The sequence below is a fragment of the Rhinoderma darwinii genome, unplaced genomic scaffold, assembly GCF_050947455.1.
Source record: "Rhinoderma darwinii isolate aRhiDar2 unplaced genomic scaffold, aRhiDar2.hap1 Scaffold_4532, whole genome shotgun sequence".
Taxonomy (NCBI): domain Eukaryota; kingdom Metazoa; phylum Chordata; class Amphibia; order Anura; family Rhinodermatidae; genus Rhinoderma; species Rhinoderma darwinii.
In genome coordinates this window covers 39,142-54,128 of record NW_027463957.1, presented here as the reverse complement: position 1 = coordinate 54,128, position 14,987 = coordinate 39,142, and the positions used below count along the sequence as shown (strand labels likewise).

Here is a 14,987-nt window from a genome sequence, read left to right as displayed (position 1 = left end):
CTGAACTACAAAATGATTTCGTTATTTATCCCGCACGGTGAACGCCGTAAAATAAAATAATAATAGACCGTACCACAATCACAATTGTTTGGTCACTTCACCTCGCAAAAAATTGAAGAAAAAGAGATCAAAAAGTCGCATGTACCGAAAAATGGTCCTGATCGAAACTACAGTTCGTTACGCAAAAAATAAGTCCTCGCACGGCTTTATTGATGGAAAAATAAAGAAGTTCTGGCTCTTAGAATAAGGTAACACAAAAAGGGAATGATTTTTTCCAAAACGTATTTTATTGTGCAAACGCCATAATACATAAAAAAAACTATAAACATCCGGTATCGCCGTAATCGTATCGCCCCGCAGAATAAAGTGAATGTCATTTATAGCGCACGGTGAACGCTGTAAAAAAAATAGAATAACAAAACAATAGTAGAATTGCTGTTTTTAGTCACCACGCCACCTAAAAATAGAATAAAAACTGATCAAAAAGCCGCATGCACCCCAAGAAAACTACAATGAATTCCTCAAGGGGTCTAGTTTCAAAATTGGGGTCACTTTTGGGGGGTTTCCACTGTTTTGGCACCACAAGACCTCTTCAAACCGGACATGGTGCCTAATAAAAAAGAGGCCTCAAAATCCACTAGGTCTTCCTTTGCTTCGGAGGCCGGTGCTTCAGTACATTACCGCACTAGGGCCACATGTGGGATATTTCTCAAAACTGCAGAATCTGGGCAATACATTTTGAGTTGCGTTTCTCTGGTAAAACCTTTTGTGTTATAGAAAAAAAATTGCATAAAAAGGATTTTCTGACAAAAATAAATATGTAAATTTCACCTCTACTTTGCTCTAAATTCCTGTGAAACACCTAAAGGGTTCATAAACTTTCTAAATGCTGTTGTGAATACTTTGAGGGGTCTAGTTTCTAAAATGGGGTGTTTGATGGGGGTTTCTAATATATGGGCCCCTCAAAGCAACTTCAGAACTGAACTGGAACCTAAAAAAATAAATAAATTAGGCAATACTTTGCTTCTTACATTATACTGATAATGAGCCGTGCCCACCCCGAGATGACCCCAGTTTTGACCGTTTGTATAAACGGAGACCCCTATTAGACCGTGCCAGTGCCCGGTTTTCCCAGCATTCACCCCCGAGAATTGTATTTCTATTGATGAGTCCCTGGTACATTTTAAAGGGAGGGTTCAATTCCGCGAGTACCTGCCGGATAAGAGGGCAAGGTATGGCGTGAAGATGTATGAGCTGCGAGAGTGAATCAGGGTATACCTACAGATTTAGGATACATGAAGGAAAGGCCACCCCCAAACCAGACTGCATCCTGGACTACAGTAGGTACTTGGGAGGGATGGACTTGTCAAATCAAGTCCTGAAGCCCTACAGCGCCATGCGGTGTGGTATAAGAAGCTGGCCGGGCACATCATACAGATGGCATTGTACAATGCGTTACGTGCTACGTCGATGTACAGGCCAGACGGGAACTTTCCTGGAATTTCAAGAGGTGGTTATCAAGAAACTAATCTTTAGGGACCAGGAAGGGGGGGCACCCAGTACTTCTGGAAGCGGGCCCACACACATCGTACCAGGGCAACACTTTCCAGGAGAAGTTCCAAAACCGGTGGAAAGGGAAAGAGTCAAAAGGGGTGCAGAGTCTGCTATAAGAGGGCGATAAGGAGGGACACAATATATCAATGTGACACGTGTCCTGAAAAACCAGAGCTCTGTATAAAAGATTGTTTTAAAATTGATCATACATCCCTTGATTTTTAATCTACCCCAGTTTTACTTACCCTGATGCACTCCGCACAGCTTATCCCCCCTCGTCTTTCCCTTCTGAGCCCTGCTGTGTGCCCAGGCAGCTGATAACAGCCACATGTAGGGTATTGCCGTACCCAGGAGAACCCACATTACATCTTATGGGGTGTATATCTCCGGTGGCGCATGCTGGGCACACTACATCGGACACTGACATGCCATATATATATATATATATAAAATTGCAAATCTCACTCTGCACCATCTGCTGCGCATTATCTTTTACACAGTACCTGTGGGGTCAAAATGCTCACTACACCTCTAGTCTTAAGGGGTGTCGTTTTTAAAATGGGGTCACTTCTCGGGGGTTTCAACTGTACTGGTGCCTCAGGGGCTTCTGCATACATGACTTAGCACCAGAAAAGCTTCAGTAGGCCAAATGGTGGTCCTTTCCTTCTGATGCCTCGCATGGGCCCAAACGTCAGTTTATCACCACAAATTGGGCATTGCCGCACTCAGGACAAATTGGGCAACAAAATGGGGTATTTTATTTCTTGTGAAAATAAGACATTTTCACCCAAAACTACATATTATTGGAAAAAATTAATTTTGTTTGAATTCCCAGTCCAATTCAAATAAGTTCTGTGAAAAAACTATGGGGTCAAAATGGTCACAACACCCATAAATGAATTCCTTGAGGGGTGTAGTTTCCAAAATGGGGTCACTTCTGGTGGGTTTCCATTGCTTTGATACCTCTGGGGCTCTGCAAATGCGACATGGCACCCGAAAACCAATCCAGCAAAATCTGTACTCCAAAGAACACACAGCGCTCCTTTCCTTCTGAGCCCTCCCATGGGCCCAAACGGCAGTTTATCACCACAAATGGGGTATTGCTGCATTCAGGACAAATTGGGCAACAAAATGGGGTATTTTGTTCCCTGTGAAAATAAGAAATTTTTATCAAAAATGACATCTTATTGGAAAAAATTTCATTTTTTTAATTTCACAGCCCAATTCAAATATGTGCTGTGTAAAAACTGTGCGGTCAAAATGGTAACAACAACCATAAATTAATTCCTTGAGGGGTGTAGTTTCCGAAATGGGGTCACTTTTTGGGGATTCCTACTGTTTTGGCACCTCAACACCTCTCCAAACCTGGCATGCTGCCTAAAATATATTCTAATAAAAAAGAGGCCTCAAAATGCACTAGGTGCTTCTTTGCTTCTATGGCTTGTGTTTTAGTCCACGAGCGCACTAGAGACACATGTGGGACATTTCTAAAAACTGCAGAATCTGGACAATACATATTTAGTAGTGTTTCTCTGGTAAAACCTTCTTTGTTACAGAAAAAAATTGAATAAAATTGAAATTCAGCTGAAAAAATTAAATTTGCAAATTTCATTTCCACTTTGCTTTAATTCCTGTGAAATGCCTGAAGGGTTAAAAAACTTCTAAATGCTGATTTGAATACTTTGAAGGGTCTAGTTTTTAAAATGGGGTGTTTTATGGGGGTTTCTAATACATAGGCCCCTCAAATCCACTTCAGCACTGAACTGGTACCTTCAAAAAAAGGCTTTTGAAATTTTCTTAAGAATATGAGAAATTGCTGTTTATGTTCTAAGCCTTGTAACGTCCAAGAAAAATAACAGAATGTTCAAAAAACAATGCCAATCTAAAGTAGACATATGGGAAATGTGAACTAGTAACTATTTTGGGTGGTATAACCGTCTGTTTTACAAGCAGATGCATTTAAATTCTGAAAAATGCTATTTCTTGTAAATTTTCTCAAAATTTTGCAATTTTTCACAAATGAAGACTGAATATATCGTCCAAATTTTACCACGAACATAAAGCCCAATGTGTCACAAGAAAACAATCTCAGAATCGCTTGGGTAGGTTTAAGCATTCCGACGTTATTACCACATAAAATGAAATATGTCAGATTTGAAAAATCTAGGCTGCGTCCTTAAGGTGTCACGGAAAATTTAATTTTTTATATAATATTGCTTTTAGTAGGTCATTAAAATAAATTGTATTTATTTGTGTTGTACTTTTTATTTTTTTCTTTCTTTTACGTCTCTATGGGGACTGCCATTTTTTTTTTCATCTCTGTATGTGTTGATTAACGACACGTACAAAGATGGAATACGGCAGCTACAGTGCATAGGAGTCAATGAACGGCTCCCGTCCATTGTATCTGCTCTCTGGCTCTGTACTGCGCAGACGCAGGTCAGAGTCACACAGCAGAGCAGCTGTTTGCAGGGAGAGAGCAGGCGCCATCATGAAGACCAGCTGCACTGCATGTAAGATGTGTGTGTCTGTCCCACTCTCTATCTCACAGACCCCCGCTCTCGTGACCCCCCCCACACCCGACGGCCCCCCCTGTAGTCGTGCAGGAGACTCTGTATAAAGGACACATGATGTAACTGTCCTGGGAATGCTGGGTGATAATATGCCCGGTGTTAGTGTGGTCACCCAGCTTTCCCAGACCCCTGTCACATTCCCAAACAGTCTCAGCACAACTAGAGAGATTTACCGTTCAGGGGTCTGGGAAAGCTGGGTGACGACAATTACCCCTCCTACTGGAGTATGTTTGGGGATGTGACTAATGAACCTCTCACACTCCAGTAGGAGGGGTAATGGTGGTCACCCAGCTTTCCCAGAAGCAGATATAACCAGGAAAGGGCTGGATTGATGGGCTGAGGGTTCACAGGGTTTTTGGTGATCCCCCTCTGTCATGTGATCGGACCTAGGTTACCGGTTCATCAGACGGGGTTCACGTGACTATAAATCTGTCCATAACAAGAGACAGTGCCCTGCCCTCATGCCGTAGTTGTGGTTCTGTCTGCAGTGATGGCGGTGGGTGGCTCTGACACCCTCCTCCCCCGTCGGGTCATCTCAGGACAGAAGGGGTGTCCGGATTGGAGACACAGCGCCGCACCTGTCCTCAGGTTGTGTCTGGTATTGCAGTTCACCTCCATTGAAGTGAATAGGACAGAGCTGTAATACCACACCCGACCTGAGGACAGGTGCGGCGCCATGTTTTACTGGACGATCCCTTTAACACTTTTCTCGTGCCTGCAGAGCTGTGTGTGGGGCAGAGCGGAGTGTTAACGCGCGCCGCTGATACTTCATAGCCGCTTATCAGCTCTTTTGAAGAATCAGCGGCAAGCACCCCCCCCCCCCCCACACACACACACACAAACACGCAAAATCAAGTGTAATCAAGAGGTTTTTGATGTGGTTTTTATAGCAAAAAAGGGAAAGGGAGACCCCGCTGGCTGGCAGGCACAACACTGTAACAAAGTGAAACTAATCTGCGGTTAGGCAAAATAGAGAAGGGTTGCCCTTGTTTCCAGCCAGATACAGGAGTATTCAATAAGATAAAATATAACTTTTATTGGGTATGATTAAATAAGTAAATGATCAAAGACAAAACGACACTCGTTTAAAAACGAGCCAATGCTCACTGGCAGTAGAAGATCTGCGTGCTGAGATGCAAACAGTCAGTCCAGTGTAATGGGTCAGTGTTTAGACAGCGTCTGCAGTACGCTGAAATTGCAAAACAAGATCATAGCAGCGGCTGACAGTCAGTGAGACATTGCGTATAAAACATAGCGAGAAGCCCCCCCGACATGTTTCGCTACGAACGTAGCGTCCTCAGGGGTTCATATGGGGCTACTGACGGCGTATTGTGGATCCACACCCTTTTAAAGCCTCGGTCCGCCATGACAGTGGGCGTCGGTCCGCAGGGACCCAATGAAAAGAGGCTAAACAGACCGGCCGTCAATAGTGAGACGAGCGGGTCGTAAGGCCAATCAGAATGGCCAATGGACTGCACCAATCAGAAATCCAGGAGGGCGCGCCTGCGCACAAAAAGTCGGCGCACATCCTTAAAGGGTGGGAAGACCTTCTAACCGATAATTCTCTACGCATGCTTCACTACCCCTTGGACTTTGAAAAAAGTGCCTTTGATCAAATTAACCTCCAGTTGCAAAAGGAAATTGAGGATATTAAAATCTTCAGTACCACATCCGAATATAACAACTGTGAAATCAAACTACAAAGAAATATGGAAAGCCTGCAAAGAGAAATGAAGGAACGCAACACCGTAAATATATACGAGACCGCAAAGACTTTGAAACGGGACAAGCGTATTCATTCCGTAAACACACACACCCTGTTATCCATCGTGAAATTAGATCTACTGACTACTCTGAATCTGATATCTCCGGTACAGATGACCCTAGGCCATCCCTTGAGGATAAGAGACTGGGGACAAAGCGAAAAACCAATAACAGGAGATATAATCCTCCAAAAAGAACCTTTTTACCTCTTAAAGTAAATAAACAAATATGCCCTATACAACCTGGCCAAGAAAATCCATCCAGAGTACCCATGTCGGCTCCCTCTTCTTCCTCCTCCTATGCTTTACCCACTATGTTCACGACCAATACGGTTACCACCCCCTTCACAGCGGGGAAGAACACTGGACCATTGGGAGCAAGCATTACAGTGTCAAGTGGCACTGGGAAGAGTCCATCTACTCTAAATACTCTGTTTCCTTTTTTAGGACCACCCAATTTGGGTTGGAATCAGGTGAGTTGAGGGACTTGAAGTCAGGGGACCTGATGACTAAAAATGACAGAATGCAGATATATAATTTATCTTCTTTCCAACTGAACCCATATCAGATGGCGCTTCTACAGAAAGGCCTTTCATACCCTCCCACCCCTGGCTATGACGAATTCACTTGGACCAAAGGTCTACATTTATTTGCACGGAAGTTAGCTCTACTTAAACATTTTAAAGTTAACCCTTCTCCGAACACTCCAAATACTCCCAATGAATTGAGGACTCTTACTGACCTCGAAGCACTTCTTAATGAAAATGAATTTGGAGCTACTATGGCCACGGGTCCTTTCTCGTCTTTGCGACCAAAGTCACACATGAAACCACCGTTCTCCCAATATGGCCACATCGACATATTTGTCAGGATTGTCAGTGCAGATCTACGAGGGTTAAAATACGCTAAATCCAAAGTCTTTGGTAACCTCAGTCATATGGAGCAGGTTGCATTGGATGAACTCTCTAAGAATGAATCCATCATTGTTAAGCCATCTGACAAGGGGGGTAACACTGTCGTTATGGATAGGGATGATTACACATCTATGGTCCACAGACTTTTAGATCATGTGTCCACTTATACCATTCTTGCAAAAAATCCTACCGAACAGTTCACTAGTGAATTACATTCCTTACTTTCGGAGGCAAAATCACAGTTTCTCATCACACAGGATGAGTTTAAAAGAATGTTTAATCCTAATCCAACCCTTTCAACATTCTACGCCTTGCCTAAGGTTCATAAAACATCTCGTCCAATACCAGGCAGACCTATCGTTTCGGGGAACGATAACCTCACGCAAGGGATTAGTTATAAGTAGATGAGATGCTCTCATCCTTTGTCACAGCCTTGCCCCCTATCTTAGAGATACTAAGGACACTGTCACCAGGATCCAGGGGATTTCTGTTACAGCCACCACCTTAATAGCCAGCATTGATGTTGAATCTCTATACACTAACATTAGACACGATCTTGGTTTAACTGCTGTTCAATATTTTTTGAGCACGAAGGGCACTCAGTTCCAAGCACACAATGGATTCATTATTTGACTACTTAAAATTATTTTATCCCACAATAATTTTATGTTCGATGGCGAATTTTACCATCAAATAAAAGGCAGTGCCACGGGCACAGTTTGTGCACCCACATATGCTAATCTTTTTTTACGGTGGTGGGAAGATAGTTTTGTTTTCACGGATGATTTATGTTTTTTTACCTGTCACATTTTATTCTGGGGTCGATACATTGATGATATTCTTATTTTTTGGGATGGGGACAAATCACTTTTCTTGGACTTTATGGAGATTCTCAACATCAATGACATAGGCATGAAATTCACTTACGAAATACACGAGAAAGAAATTTATTTCCTGGATCTCAAAATCTCGCTGGACCCTGGTGGCAGTGTGCACACCGACATCTATCAGAAGACTACTGCTACCAACAATTTCCTACATTGGGAAAGTTTCCACCCTCCGGCCCTGAAAAAGGGTATTCCCATAGGACAGTATCTCAGAGCGAAAAGAAACTGCTCCGATGAGAAGTCCTTCCAATCTGAATGTGACAAACTTTGACAAATTTTGCGCACGTGGGTACCCTAAAAAGTCCCTACATAGAGCTTATGCCAGAGCTAGAGCCATCACTAGAGGTGAGTTACTTTATGGAAGAGGGAAGATAAATGCTCCATTATCACCCCAAATTAGATGCATAGGCAATTTTGATATATGCTCTCCTCAGATTTTCTAAATACTGCAAAAACATTGGCCTATTCTTCAATTTGAGACAACCTAAACAAAACCTCACACCAAAAAATGGTGTATGCTGGGGTCCCTTATTGCAAGTAGACAACCTAGAAGCGAACCATGAAGGGACATAGCCCTTAAAGAAATAGTATACTGAATGATATACAAAAGTACAAAAAATCTTTATTAAATATAATCACCAATAACATATAATGGAATAAAAGATGGGATACATCATACACGGAGATATATACAGCAGGGTCAGATGGCATAGACCATAGACAAACAGAGTCAACCATACAAGGATGACCAAACCACGCTCAGATAGTTCATATGACAGAATTATAAACCCATGGGTATAAGGTAATAAGGCCCACACGTAGTATAGAGCTACCAGCTGATTATGACAATATGCAGAGATAGACAATAAGGTCTATCATTGCCTACAAAATATATAGCAATACATGAAAAGTGAAGCTAGAAGCATCCAAAGACAACATATAGGCTCAAATGGCCAGAAAGATATAACTCTGACGAAGCCGGTCTACAGGGCGAAACGCGCGTCGAGGCGTTCATTCATCCATCCACTTTTTTGATCTCCTGCACTCCTTATCATGTCCCAGGGTATGTGCTAGCTTTTTCAGCCTCTACATGATTGTACTATTGCGTCCAGCTATTGTCAGTTATATCTTTCTGGCCGTTTTAGCCTATATGTTGTCTAACACAGGGCTGTGTTGGGTGAATAAATTCACATTTTTTGCTGAGTGCTGCTTCTAGTCTCTTTTCTTGGATATATGTATGAGGAGTACGTCACTCCTTAATTTTTGAAGCTAGCACCAACCGTTTCTTGGCTATCTACACAGTGCCGCTCCTATACCCTGTTCTATAGTATATATATATATATATATATATATATATATATATATATATATAGGTGTAACCTGTCAGTGTAACCCTGCCTGTAATGATAATGAGATGGTACATTATGAATGGTGGATCCTGTGTTATCTATATATACACACGTTACCTGTCAGTGTAATCCTGCCTGTGATGATAATGAGAGGTGTGATGAGAAGTGATCTATACAGAACAGGAAGGGTCAGTCCATTATGAATTGTGGATTCTGTATTATCTATATATAGATGTTACCTGTCAGTGTAATCCTGCCTGTGATGATAATGAGATGAGTGCTGAGAAATGATCTCTACAGAACAGGAAGGGTCAGTCTATTATGAATGGTGGATTCTTTGTTATCTACATATATAGATGTTACCTGTCAGTGTAATCCTGCCTGTGATGATAATGAGAGGTGTGATGAGAAGTGATCTATACAGAACAGGAAGGGTCAGTCCATTATGAATGGTGGATTCTGTATTATCTATATATAGATGTTACCTGTCAGTGTAATCCTGTCTGTGACGATAATGAGATGAGTGCTGAGAAATGTTCTCTACAGAACAGGGAGGATCAGTCTATTATGAATGGTGGATTCTGTATTATCTATATATAGATGTTACTTGTCAGTGTAATCCTGCCTGTGATGATAATGAGATGACTGCTGAGAAATGATCTATACAGAACAGGAAGGATCAGTCCATTATGAATGGTGGATTCTGTATTATCTATATATAGATGTTACCTGTCAGTGTAATCCTGCCTGTGATGATAATGAGATGAGTGCTGAGAAATGATCTCTACAGAACAGGAAGGGTCAGTCTATTATGAATGGTGGATTCTTTGTTATCTACATATATAGATGTTACCTGTCAGTGTAATCCTGCCTGTGATGATAATGAGAGGTGTGATGAGAAGTGATCTATACAGAACAGGAAGGGTCAGTCCATTATGAATGGTGGATTCTGTATTATCTATATATAGATGTTACCTGTCAGTGTAATCCTGCCTGTGATGATAATGAGATGACTGCTGAGAAATGATCTCTACAGAACAGGAAGGGTCAGTCCATTATGAATGGTGGATTCTGTATTATCTATATATAGATGTTACCTGTCAGTGTAATCCTGCCTGTGATGATAAGGAGATGAGTGCTGAGAAATGATCTCTACAGAACAGGAAGGGTCAGTCTATTATGAATGGTGGATTCTTTGTTATCTACATATATAGATGTTACCTGTCAGTGTAATCCTGCCTGTGATGATAATGAGATGACTGCTGAGAACTGTAAGGAGCAGTCTACTATGAGACTCATTGGCCAGAGGGCAAACTGCAAGATTAGATAAAGACAAAAAAATAATATAAAAAAAACGCACCAAAAAATCATAAAAAATATGTTTAAACGAAAATTGATTTAAACAATAGATCATTTTCTGATGACACATTCTCTGTAAGTGGTTGAACTGAGCTTTCCTAGATCTCGGCCTAGAGTGCAGCTGTTAATCGCAGCCGCTGCCCCCCAAAATCTGATGCTAAGCCTAGTGCATGACCGGATTCATAGAACACCTTGTAGAGAACTTCTATGTGCAGTCACAGCTCCCTCAGGTCCTGCACTATGTATAACACATTGTCTGACGTGTTACTGTAATGTAGAACTAAGGAGGAACCCCACCTTAAAGAGAACAGAAAGGAGAAGACCTTTTCTCTCCTCAGTAGATGTTGACTCGCTCATTGCTGTGACGCTATCTAATCATAGTGGACAGCCTCACAGCGATGCAAAAGACCTGCAGGAAATTTCACAAAATCAGCAGGTTTTCTGCATCGCTGTGAAGCGGTCCGCTCTGATTGGACAGCGTCACAACAAAAAGTGAGGCAACGCCTACTGAGGAGAGATGGTGTCTCCTCTTTGTACCTTTAATTACAACACGCATATGTTAGGTGCAAAACGGAGTAAGGGCTGTAGTGGAACAACATGGAGGGGGGCAAAAAAGAAAATGACAGCGTTGGAATCTGGAGGACGCCAAGTATAAGGGGAGGAATGTGGTTAAAAAAACACAGCAGGTCCTGCTTAATAAACCACGGAGTTCACTTTCTAAATTCATTATTACTGACCTCTGGTAACACCTCCTGGAATTTCCTCCTCCGGTTCACTCTTACACGGTTGATCGACCCTCACTCGCTCTTCTTCTTCATCCTCTGTTTTAATAATAGTCAGATCTTCCCCCTGATTTCACATATGTAACAATTCAGTACAATACAGCAGAGAGTGCGAAGAATCTAACAGATCAACATAAGAAACCACCAAAATCTATGACCACATCTATGACCGTTAGGGATGCACGATGCCTCGAAACTTCCATACTGTTTAGATACCGTTATGTCATGTATTTCGATACTTAGCTCTGCGGCCGCACAGCTCAGTATAGTAACACATGAATGTATGAGAGCGGGGCTGCGGCTGTGTGATAGTCATTGCCCCGCTCCTGAGTCATGACGAGTGCGCGGGGTCAGGATGATGCGTTGCGGCCAGCGCTGCACTAATGATTGCCGGCACTGAAGACAGAACATGGCGGGCGCGCTGCAAAACACCCCCATGTTCTGTCTTCAGTGCCTGCACCGCCGCTTATTATAGTGCAGCGCCGGCCGCATCACCTCATGCTGACCGCGCTCTGACTTATGTCAGGAGCGGGGCAATGGTTGTATTACGCATCCGCAGCCCCGCTCTATAACGGCGGAGATCAGAGAAACCTCTCATCTCTGCCGCTATTCCCCTGAATGCTGCGATCACAGCGGACTGCAGCATTCAGGAGAAAGGGAGATGCCCCTTGGATCGCATCGCAGGAATCCCTGTGACGCGATTGAGGGACATACCATATATGGGCAGACAGCCCAGGGTCCATTGAAGGACCCCAGGGCTGTCCTACCATATTTCCTGTTGTTAGGGCATATTGAGGTATGTCCTAACAGCTGCCTGTGTACTATCAGTGCACAGGCTAATATACTGGTATGTATATATATGCCTGTGTACTATCAGTATATAGATATCTGCCTGTGTACTATCAGTATATAGATATATGCCTGTGTACTATCAGTATATAGATATATGCCTGTGTACTATCAGTTTATAGATATATGCCTGTGTACTATCAGTATATAGATATATGCCTGTGTACTATCAGTATATAGATATATGCCTGTGTACTATCAGTATATAGATATATGCCTGTGTACTATCAGTATATAGATATATGCCTGTGTACTATCAGTATATACATGTATGCCTGTGTACTATCAGTATATACATGTATGCCTGTGTACTATCAGTATATAGATATATGCCTGTGTACTATCAGTATATAGATATAAGCCTGTGTACTATCAGTATATAGATATATGCCTGTGTACTATCAGTATATAGATATAAGCCTGTGTATTATCAGTGTATAGATATATGCCTGTGTACTATCAGTATATAGATATAAGCCTGTGTATTATCAGTGTATAGATATATGCCTGTGTGCTATCAGTATATAGATATATGCCTGTGTACTATCAGTATATAGATATAAGCCTGTGTATTATCAGTGTATAGATATATGCCTGTGTACTATCAGTATATAGATATATGCCTGTGTACTATCAGTATATAGATATATGCCTGTGTGCTATCAGTATATAGATATATGCCTGTGTGCTATCAGTATATAGATATATGCCTGTGTACTATCAGTATATAGATATAGGCCTGTGTACTATCAGTGTATAGATATATGCCTGTGTGCTATCAGTGTATAGATATATGCCTGTGTACTATCAGTATATAGATATATGCCTGTGTACTATCAGTATATAGATATATGCCTGTGTATTATCAGTGTATAGATATATGCCTGTGTACTATCAGTATATAGATATATGCCTGTGTACTATCAGTATATAGATATATGCCTGTGTATTATCAGTGTATAGATATATGCCTGTGTACTATCAGTATATAGATATATGCCTGTGTGCTATCAGTATATAGATATATGCCTGTGTGCTATCAGTATATAGATATAGGCCTGTGTACTATCAGTGTATAGATATATGCCTGTGTGCTATCAGTGTATAGATATATGCCTGTGTACTATCAGTATATAGATATATGCCTGTGTACTATCAGTATATAGATATATGCCTGTGTACTATCAGTATATAGATATATGCCTGTGTACTATCAGTATATAGATATATGCCTGTGTGCTATCAGTGTATAGATATATGCCTGTGTACTATCAGTGTATAGATATATGCCTGTGTACTATCAGTATATAGATATATGCCTGTGTACTATCAGTATATAGATATATGCCTGTGTACTGTCAGTATATAGATATATGCCTGTGTACTATCAGTATATAGATATATGCCTGTGTACTATCAGTATATAGATATATGCCTGTGTACTATCAGTATATAGATATATGCCTGTGTACTATCAGTATATAGATATATGCCTGTGTACTATCAGTATATAGATATAGGCCTGTGTACTATCAGTGTATAGATATATGCCTGTGTGCTATCAGTGTATAGATATATGCCTGTGTACTGTCAGTGTATAGATATATGCCTGTGTACTATCAGTATATAGATATATGCCTGTGTACTATCAGTATATAGATATATGCCTGTGTACTATCAGTATATAGATATATGCCTGTGTACTATCAGTATATAGATATATGCCTGTGTACTATCAGTATATAGATATATGCCTGTGTACTATCAGTATATAGATGTATGCCTGTGTGCTATCAGTATATAGATATATGCCTGTGTACTATCAGTATATAGATATATGGCTGTGTGCTATCAGTATATAGATATATGCCTGTGTACTATCAGTATATAGATATATGCCTGTGTACTATCAGTGTATAGATATATGCCTGTGTACTATCAGTATATAGATATATGCCTGTGTGCTATCAGTATATAGATATATGCCTGTGTACTATCAGTATATAGATATATGCCTGTGTGCTATCAGTATATAGATATATGCCTGTGTGCTATCAGTATATAGATTTATGCCTGTGTGCTATCAGTATATAGATATATGCCTGTGTGCTATCAGTATATAGATATATGCCTGTGTACTATCAGTGTATAGATATATGCCTGTGTACTATCAGTATATAGATATATGCCTGTGTACTATCAGTGTATAGATATATGCCTGTGTACTATCAGTATGTAGATATATGCCTGTGTACTATCAGTATATAGATATATGCCTGTGTACTATCAGTATATAGATATATGCCTGTGTATTATCAATGTATAGATATATGCCTGTGTACTATCAGTATATAGATATATGCCTGTGTGCTATCAGTATATAGATATATGCCTGTGTACTATCAGTATATAGATATATGCCTGTGTGCTATCAGTATATAGATATATCCCTGTGTACTATCAGTATATAGATATATGCCTGTGTACTATCAGTATATAGATATATGCCTGTGTACTATCAGTATATAGATATATGCCTGTGTATTATCAGTGTATAGATATATGCCTGTGTACTATCAGTATATAGATATATGCCTGTGTACTATCAGTATATAGATATATGCCTGTGTACTATCAGTATATAGATATATGCCTGTGTACTATTAGTATATAGATATATGCCTGTGTACTATCAGTATATAGATATATGCCTGTGTACTATCAGTATATAGATATATGCCTGTGTGCTATCAGTATATAGATATATGGCTGTGTACTAATATATGCCTGTGTTCTATCAGTATATAGATATATGCCTGTGTACTATCAGTATATAGATATATGCCTGTGTGCTATCAGTATATAGATATATGGCTGTGTACTATCAGTATATAGATATACGCCTGTGTGCTATCAGTGTATAGATATATGCCTGTGTACTATCAGTATATAGATAT

General features: G+C 40.6%; 1 protein-coding gene across 3 annotated transcripts in view; it reads right to left on the bottom strand.

Annotated features, from left to right (window-relative positions):
* Nucleotides 1-14,987, bottom strand: part of LOC142717117 (oocyte zinc finger protein XlCOF7.1-like) — a 71,984-nt gene that overhangs the window by 44,362 nt on the left and 12,635 nt on the right. For 2 of the 3 annotated variants that reach the window (XM_075848725.1, XM_075848726.1), the window contains exon 6: nucleotides 11,137-11,248. In XM_075848725.1, coding sequence (XP_075704840.1) covers nucleotides 11,137-11,248 — 112 coding nt within the window. Of the gene's footprint in view, nucleotides 1-10,261; nucleotides 10,355-11,136; nucleotides 11,249-14,987 lie in introns of all 3 variants that reach the window. The other variant, XM_075848724.1, reaches the window with a different exon arrangement.